General features: G+C 48.6%; 1 protein-coding gene across 1 annotated transcript; it reads left to right on the forward strand.

The window, feature by feature from the left end:
- The first annotated feature begins 719 nt into the window (after nucleotides 1–719).
- On the forward strand, nucleotides 720–6,356 carry Tspyl2 (TSPY like 2). Its single transcript, XM_075957416.1, has 7 exons — nucleotides 720–1,649; nucleotides 2,749–2,826; nucleotides 2,926–3,037; nucleotides 3,112–3,257; nucleotides 3,385–3,479; nucleotides 3,750–4,411; nucleotides 5,625–6,356. Exons 1-7 carry the CDS (start codon nucleotides 858–860, stop codon nucleotides 5,768–5,770), a joined length of 2,031 nt encoding a protein of 676 aa, XP_075813531.1. The 5' UTR covers nucleotides 720–857; the 3' UTR covers nucleotides 5,771–6,356.
- Nucleotides 6,357–9,271: the final 2,915 nt, after the last annotated feature.

The following is a 9,271-nucleotide window of genomic DNA, read 5'->3' on the forward strand; positions in this document are numbered from 1 at the left end:
ATCTAGCAGATTAGTTGAATCGCAATCAATTTTTATGACGCAGAGGAAGTTACTTCTTTGCGTCTGTGATTATTTCTGGAGCCATTTTGCAGAGATGGAAAAAGCCATGTCAAAACCTGACCACCAAACCAAAGCCCTCAGATACTTAAATTGCTAGTACATCAAAGCAACCTGCATCTGAGGGGCTACAGCACTTCCCCCCCCCCCGACCCCCCCCCCCCCCCCGCTTCCCGGCGCCACGAGCTGGTGGGGGAAGGGACGGATTTTTAAGAAGTGCGTAGTTGATCTGGAGAGCGGGGCGGGGAGAACCATAGCGAGGCTCTCTGATTTCATTGGAGCACATCTCGTTCCCTGGTGCTTGCGCACTCCCAGCCACCCGCCCCCGGTCTAGTCTTTTGGTCTTCCGAATCGCTGGTACTTTTCCCATTGGATAAAACACTGCAAGAACGAGGGTGAGGGGTTTCTTCCCCTAGCTTTCCTCACAGCCAATCGCCCTGCAGTTTTCCTCTCATCGCTGAGGCAGTCAGCCCGATGATTGGTGGGAGCGAAAGGAGCCAATTAGAAAGCGATGATGTGTAGTGTTGGCAAGCGGATTGCGTGAGAGAAGGCAGGGGTTGAGGGAACGCTAACGCCTCCTCCGAGGCCTGCAGCCAATGGTGGGCAGAACAGACTCCCTGTCACGGAGTGGGCGGGGCCTCGGCGACTGGCGCTGTGGGAGGGCACGTCAGAGCGAGGTGGTGCGCAGAGCTTGTCGCGTGAGGTGTGGCGGCTCCGCTTCAAGTGCGACTGGTGGCGTCGGCCTCATCTGAGAGCAGAGAAGAGCCCGTGCGATTCTCTGAGCTTTGAGCGCGGCCACCATGGACCGCCCGGATGAGGGGCCTCCGGCCAAGACCCCCCGCCTGAGCATCTCGGAATCCTGTCAGCGCGACCTGCCGCCCCCGCCACCCCCGCCGCTCCTGCGACTGCCCCTGCCTCCACCCCAGCAGCGTCCGAGACCCCTGGAAGAAACCGAGGCTGCACAGGTGCTGGCTGACATGAGGGGGGTGGGCCCCACGGTGCCCCCACCACTGCCCTATGTCATTCTCGAGGAGGGAGGGATCCGCGCGTATTTCACCCTGGATACTGAGAGTCCCGGCTGGGATCCTGCAGTGGATTCAGGATTCGGGGAGCCCCCTCCCACAGGGATCATGGAAACACTCCCCTCTTCAGAAACCTCGGGGGGAAGCGTGGAAATTGACTTTCAGGTTGCAGAGCCCAGCAGCCTTGCTGGAGAGAAGGCCCTAGAAACCTGTAGCTTAGGGGGGTGGGGGCCCCAGATGTTAGTAGGTCCAAAGAGGAAGGAAGAGGCTATCATCATAGTGGAAGATGAGGATGAGGATGAAAAGGAAAGTATGAGGAGGCGGCTGCGATGGCGCAGGAGGAGGAGGAGGAAGCAGAGGATGGTGAAGGAGAGCCGAGAGAGGAGTGCCCAGAGGATGGAAAGCATACTGCGGGCCCTGGAGAGCATTCAGATGGACCTGGAGGCGGTGAACATCAAGGCAGGCAAGGCCTTCCTGCGTCTCAAGCGCAAATTCATCCAGATGCGAAGACCCTTTTTGGAGCGCAGAGACCTCATCATCCAGCACATTCCAGGCTTCTGGGTCAAAGCAGTATCCTTCTCATCGATATTCATGGGCCAGAAGCCCATGATTGAAGGGGAGATGTGCAGAAGAGAAACAAGGGGTGTGGGGGAGGGTCGGAGATGGGAATGAATCTCCATTAGAAGATTCTAGATTGAGTGGGATGGCAAGAGGACAAAATAGAATAAAAACTGGACTGCAGATAGGAAAAGGGTAGCACCCTAACATTAAAGAAAATGGATCACAGACAGTAAAAGGGGGGGGGGGGTAACAGAGAAGACACATAACTGGTAAACAGGATCACAGATAGTGAAAAGGGGGATACAGGTAATGAACTGACCATTGGGAGGGAGGGCAAATGAACTTCATGAAAAGTGCTGAAATCACAAAAGGCTCTACGCACGAGTCTCTGCTTAGATATATAGAGACCTCAAAGCTGTCCACAGTACCTCCCTTAGAGGGGAGAGGGTAGAACACTTGAAGAATCAGAAGACCACTTTGATGTGGAGGTCAAGTGGTTAAATGAAAGAAAAGATAGAACAGGAAGAATTCAATCTACTATTGGGGACTGTTGAGCTCACCCCCAGGAAACATATATATATATAACATTTGAAATGCATAGGTTCACCATTTTAATAGAATTTATTTAGATAGAAATACTTGGCCCATGATGCAAAGTGTCACATGATCACAGGCCCTCAGCAGTTTCCATACCTAAATGTGAGGCAACAGGGCGTAAGCATACCAACCACCAGAACCATTTATCTATCGTGTGCATACTGACCATCAACCCCTGTCCATGTAACATGTAAATACAGGTTCTTGGTAACCAGATACATTATTACTTAGACCTGGGCTTTCAGCTCCCAGACACAGCATTTTGTGAACATAAGCACCTGTCACCAAGAGGCACGGATCACATGAACATGGTCAGAGAGCCTTAGCATCCAGACACGCAGCAAATCTGAACTGTGGCAGCCTAGCACTGAGGCTGAGCATTGCATAACCACTCATTTACTCCACATTTGTCACTCGGACACAGAAGGAACCCTCCTGCTCCGACCCGTTTTGGTCTGTCCTCTTTCATATTGAATAGTAAATCCTTGACCTAAACTGCTCCACTCATTAGTTCCTCAACCACCCCAAAATTTCAATCTTGATCAACCAACGTGATGAAGACATTTTCCGCTACTTGACCAATCTTCAGGTCAGACCAAGGAGGAAAGCCAAGGATCCTTAGAGGTGAGGGGGGGGTGGGAAGGGCCACGGAAGGGATACATACCACCATTACCCCCACCCTGAGCAGGTACAGGATCTCAGACATATCTCCATGGGCTACAAGATGAAGCTGTACTTCCAGACCAACCCATACTTTACAAACATGGTGATCGTCAAGGAGTTCCAGCGCAATCGCTCAGGTAAGCGTCAGTCCCAGAATAAATCAGTGGCCCCCATCTTATCATTTCTACTTCATCTCTTCCTCTTTTTCTAGGCCGGCTGGTGTCTCATTCTACCCCAATACGTTGGCACCGAGGCCAGGAACCCCGGGCCTATAATCGCAGGAGCTATGACACCAGAGAAAGCTTCTTCAACTGGTTTTCCAACCACAGCCTCCCTGAAGCTGACAGAATTGCTGAGGTGAGGCCCCCTTCTGGCATTGCCAAGGAAAGCCTTGCAGACTTGCCTCTGGGTGCCTGAGAAATTGGGGGTGGGTTCTAGGGCTTATACTCATGGCTCTTTTCTCTTTTCCCCCGTCTCTTAACAGATTATCAAGAATGACCTATGGGTTAACCCAGTACGCTACTACATGAGAGGAATTGGCTACAGGACAAGCAGAAAGAAGTATGAAAGAAGGCACAGGTGATTCAAGAATTGGTGCCTGAGAGGGTTTTTTTTTTGTTTGTTTGTTTTTAATGGGGCAGAGACTAAGCTAGTATCACACAGGATTTAGAGAAGTGCAAGGGACCATTGAGATAATCTAATGCATTGTTTGCAAATGAGCAATCATGCCTGAGGTTACATAATCAGAAGTGGCAATGGGACTTTCCCCCATTCTTAGAAGCCCTAGTACCCTACTGCCTTCCCAGTTTCTCCCATTAACCCTATACTCAGCTTCAAACTTCCCTACAGGAAATTCAGGAATGCATATGAAATGGTGATCATGGAAGACATTCATCACCCTTATGCCACTGAAGGCATTCTCAGTGAAATCTCAGAAATTGATGAGATCACTGACAGTGAGACCATTCATGACATCAAGATCTCTGACTTCATGGAGACCACCGACTACTTCGAGACCACTGATAATGAGGTAACTGACGTCAATGAGAACCTGTGTGACAGCGAGAACCCTGACCGTAATGAGGGCCCCTACAATAAGATCTTTTACAACAAAGAGAGCAATGCTGCAAGTACAGATGACAGCAGTGAGACCCCAGAAGAAAAGAGCACCTATGACAGTGAGGATTCCAGCATTGAGAAAGCTGATGGTGACAATCAGCAGGGTAATAATATCCAAGAGAGCAGTGATAGTGACAATGGAGATGAGGGCAGTGATGATGAAGATAATGATGGTAATGAAGGTGACAGTGAGGGCAGTGATGATGATGGCAATGAGGGTGACAACGAGGGCAGTGATGATGATGACAGGGACATTAAGTACTATAAGAACGGCACTGAAGTCTTTGATAAGACTCTGGAGAACAGCACCAACCAGGATGGCTATGAGGAGGAAGTCGAAATCATCTCTGAAGAATCAATGCAGGAAGAAGAGGAGGAGGCCCGTGAGGAAGGTGAGCTAGACCCCTCCCCCTTCCTCTCTCTTCTGAGAATGCCCAGGCTTCTTTGGGCAACTAGTGGTGAGGTAAAGAGAATGTATGTTCTCTACACTCAGAGAATAGAGCAGTTAATTTCATCTCAAGATGTGGAAAAGGAGAGGGAGAGCTAGAGAAAGGAGGTATTTGAGCCCTTTCCACAGAATAGATCAGTAACCTAGAATGTTCTGAAAGCTGCTTCTCACAGAAAGGTTTCCTGAGTAAATACATTAGGCAAAAAAAAAAAAAAATGCATACAGCGCCCTCTCCCAGTTCTGAAAACCCTGCCTTTAAAAGCCATATTTCACTTGACAGAACTCCACATTTCCCAAACTTTTTGACCACAGACCATGTTTCTTGTCCAACAATGTATGCATTTGGGGAACACTCATGGAAGTCTGAGGGATAAAGCAGTAGTTAAGGTGATCCTCCATTTAGTTCTGGCCTGAAAGACTGCTAAAAGAGCCCGTTTGAAACTGGCTACGGGCAGTCAGAGGAGAGAGGAGCCCCTGAGGGAGGTCAAAAACAGGGGAAACCCTGACTGAAGGTTTGCTCATGGGCTTCCTGGCAAACTTCCAGTGAAGAAAGGTGCCCAGCACAGAGAAAAGTGAAGCATTTAGTGAGAGAGCAGCCAGCCACATACATAGATTTGGGGTAAGCTAGGGAAACTAAGAGAATTGCCAGTCTTCATTGCCTCCTACCTGATAGCATCTCTTTTCTCCAAGGATGGGAGGCAGGACTACCTAGCTCTGGAGTGGGGGTGGGGAATTGGACAGAAGAAGACAAACTAGAGTTTGTTTGGGTCGCACTAGGGGCAAAAAGTGACTGATAAACGTAAGCCCAAGGCCTCGCTGAAAAAGAGACACACTTGAGGAGGATGGGGGCGGACAGAGGGAGAAAAAGCTCCTTTCAAGGAATGTGTCCATTTTGAGCAGGCAAAGATAAATGTTCTGCCTCCTGCGTTCCCGTTTTCCTGCCTCCCTCCAACTCCTCTAACCTTTGGGTTTGAATACAAACAACTCAGTGGCACTTCCTCTCCCTCCTGCTCCCAACCCCGTGTCCTCTCTCTCACCCTCCCTGTTCCAAGCAAAAGCACTTGGCAAGTGGTCCCAGCCCCTCAAAAGCCACAGCTATTTGCTCTGTTCACTTTCCGAGGGGCGTCCGACCAGGCTCCTCCTCCTCCCCTTCACAGGTGTGCTAAGCGAGGACAGCTACGAAGAGGAGCAAATCTTTGAGGAAGAAGGAAGTGAACTGAACTCAGAAGATTCTGATGTCCAGGAGGTGTTGCCGGTCCCAAACGCTTGGACCAGCCTGGGGAACAAGGAGAAAATGGGATAAACGTCTTACCCTTTGGGGGCTCTCTCTATATACCCCTATACCCTATCCCATTTGTCCTCCTCTTCAGCTAGGGCTGTGTGGCCCCACATTGCACTTCTGGGGGCAGACCGACTTAATACACGGGTTTAAAGTTTATTTTTATGGTTTAGTAATTGCAGAGTTCTTATTTGGAGGAGGAATTACTCTCCCCTTTGGCCCTCCTCCCTGCAGGCTTCTGTGTGCTGCTAATCTTATTTATTGTGATGCCTTGGTCAGGGCCCCTCTAGCCCCCTTCTAGTGTGAGTGAGCATAGGCCCAAGCCCCCCCCCTCTCTCCCCGTGCTGTGTAAACATCGTGATCACATCGTGTAAGTGAGGAGGGCCACCGTGACCTTCGTCACAACTGCACAGTGGCCTCGAGACTCTGCTGCCGCCCCCTTCTCCGAAGTTTCTTTCCAACCGCTTTCTTCCCTTTACCGGCCCTGACCGCTAGCCCGCCTCAGTGTCTTTGCAAGGCAGCTTCGCCTTTGTGATATTCCTGCTCCCCAGAAGTTCCGCCCCTTTCCCCGTGACCCTTGACGATCCTAATAAAACTGAGCAAATTAAAAGTGCCACTTGGAGTCTTCTGTCCGCCTCACTGCGCCGTCCCTTCGCCAGCAGGAAACGCCCAGACACGACGGTGGTACTGAACGGTTCCAGGCTCTGAGAGACTGCAAACGCATTGCATCAGACCAATGCGGCTTGTCCTAGCCAATGAGTGGACGCGGTTGAGGGCGCCCCCTCCCACCCTCAGAGACCTTAGAAACCCAGCCAGGTAGGAGAGAGCTTCCCACGCCTTTCCCTCTGGCGCACGCGCAGAGAGATCCTGCGTCCTAGAACATCAATTTGGTGACTCATCTATTAATTTTCAGTGCGTCAAACCATTTTTCAGGCCTAGTTGGAGCTGGGTGTGGGGGAGCTATCTTTCTTTTTTCACAGATAGTTAAAAAAAAAAAGTCACGACAACAGTCTAGACAGCACAACCAAGTCACGAAGAAGTGCTCGCCTGTCTGGGGAAGGGGGAGGGGTGCAGGGTTCCTGGCCTTGAGCCCAGTGGGGAAGGCAGGAAAAAAAGATGGCCTAGGTCGTGCAGTTTGCATTGAAAATAACGAAAAAGCAAGGAAAATTACCGTGTAGCCATGTGATGAGACGAACAGGCCCAGCCAGAGCTGGGAATCTAAAATCTGGCTTTCTCTGGGAGACCTTGGAAAGTGCTTAACATTTCAACGCACCAAAAATGTTTACCATATTCACTCGATCATAATAGCGACTAATTTTGAAATATTTTTATTATTTAAGATGTATTTCTTTTTATGTGTGTGAGTGTTCTGCTTGCATATATGTATGCACACCAATTGCGCTCCTGGTGCCCATAGAGGTCGGAAGAGGACATCAGAACCTCTGGAACTGGAATTACAGATGCTTGTGAGCTGCCATTTGGATGCTGGGACCAGAACTTGGGTTTTCTGCAAGATCAGTAAGTGCTTGTAACCACCGAGGGTCATTCCAGGCCCCTAGTTTACTAAACTATGTGTAGTGTACATAGGTAGACGTAAGAGTGGGTGTCCAAGGGGGCAAGAGGTATCAGATTCCCTGCACCACCCTACCAATGGTGGTCTAGGAACCAAACTCTGATCCTCTGGAAAAGCAATACATACTCTTAACCACTGAACCATCCTTCAAGCTCCAAAGATGCCTTTTAAGTATATACCCTAGTGGGCTTTTCATCCAAACTTTTCATCCAAAGCCTTATTTTGCAGGACAGCTTTATCAAATTTGCATTTTTGGAAATGCCCTCTTCTGATTGCCAGGGACACAGAAGGAGAGCCCTGTGGAAGTGGGCTTATCTGTACCTCAGATGAGAGTGGTACGGTGTGTACAAATTTAGAAATTTGTTCAGTTTTGGTTTTGTTTGTTTTTGAGACAGGGTCTCTCTGTGTAGCCTTGACTGTCCTGGAACTAGCTCTGTAGACCAGGCTGCGCTCGTACTCACAGAGATCCTCCTAGCTCTACCTCTTGAGTGTCCCAGCTGAATTCAGAATTTTGTTTGTTTGTTTGTGTTTGTGGGATTTTTTTTTGAGGTAGGGTTTCTTTGTGAAACAGCTCTCTCCGTACTGGAACTCACTTTGTAACCAGGCTGACCTCGAAATCATAGACATCTGCCTGCTTCTGCCTCCTGAGTGCTGGGATTTGGACATTTCTAAAAGATCCTTTTTTTTATAAGTTTCAGAACAATTTTAGATTTGAGAAATACTGCAAAAAAATAGAGAAGTCTTGACTACCTCACAGCCATTTTCTTTATTATTTACACTTCACATTAGTCAATTAAAGAACCAATATCAACACATTGTGATTATCCAAAGTCTGTATCTTATTTAGGCTTCCTCAGCTTTAACCTATGGCCCTTTTCTATCTCAAGTTCTCACCCAGAATACCACACTGCACTTAATCGTCTTGTCTGTCTCCTTAGTCTCCTCTTGGTTATGGCACTTTCGCAGTTTCCTTGTTTTTTGAGACTCTGGAGTTGTCAACAGTTGAACAGTATTTTGTAGAATGTCCTCTGACTGAGAATTATCTCTTATTTTCTGCTTATTAAAGAGGGTTATGGGGCTGAGGGAGAAAGACCACAAATGTTACATGCCATTTTCATTGCATCCTATCAAAGGTAGACACTATCAATAGGACATCACTGTAGATCTTAACTTTGATCACCTGGCTGAGGCGATGCCTCTGAGGTTTATCTGCCCTAAAGTTAATCTTTCACCCTGTCCTGTACTCTGCAGAGAAGCTAAGTGTAGCCCTGCTTTAAAAAATGAGGACTCATGCTCCTTTTACTTGCGAGGAGAGTGCCTACATAAATTTACTGGAATTCTATTGCACAAAAATCTCCCTGTTCCATAACAGCTTTTAGGGTACTGGAATTGACAGCCTTTACCTATGGTAAGAGAGAGAATAAAGGAATAGAGATGGTACCAGGTTGCTGTGGGATCCTTGGCAAGGACCCTTCCCTTTCTGGGTCTCTTCTTTGACATGGCTTGAATGCTAGAGCTTAGACATCGCTCTAGCTGTTCTTGGTAAATATTTTGGAGAAGAGATATAGATTCTGATGACTCTGATTCTGACCTTGATTCACCTTGTCAGAGTAAGGTAAACAGAATTGAGACTCAGGAGGGAGAAATGTCTTAGCCAGGCATGGTTCTGCTCACCTGTAAGTACTCAGGAGGCTGAGGCAGCAAGATTGCTTAAGCCCAGAATTCAAGGCCAGCCTGAGCAAGATAGAAACGTTCCATATAGTCTATATTCCTCAAAAGGAAAACCAAGCTATTACAAAAGGGGACTGGATGGTGGTGGCGCACACCTTTAATCCCATCACTTGGGAGGCAGGTGCAGGTGGATCTCTGGGAGTTCGAGGCCATCCTGGTCTACAGAGTGAGTTCCAGGACAGCTACACAGAGGGACCCTGTCTCAGAACCCTCTCCCCGCA

Source organism: Microtus pennsylvanicus, chromosome X, assembly GCF_037038515.1.
Source record: "Microtus pennsylvanicus isolate mMicPen1 chromosome X, mMicPen1.hap1, whole genome shotgun sequence".
In the NCBI taxonomy this organism is placed as follows: domain Eukaryota; kingdom Metazoa; phylum Chordata; class Mammalia; order Rodentia; family Cricetidae; genus Microtus; species Microtus pennsylvanicus.

Excerpts from the sequence above, each read along its gene's own strand:
- Tspyl2 (XM_075957416.1), top strand. The coding sequence starts at position 858 with ATGGACCGCCCGGATGAGGGGCCTCCGGCCAAGACCCCCCGCCTGAGC. Across the intron at positions 3,038-3,111 it reads GTTCCAGCGCAATCGCTCAG|GCCGGCTGGTGTCTCATTCT; the intron begins GTAAGCGTCAGT and ends CTCTTTTTCTAG. Across the intron at positions 3,258-3,384 it reads AAGCTGACAGAATTGCTGAG|ATTATCAAGAATGACCTATG; the intron begins GTGAGGCCCCCT and ends GTCTCTTAACAG.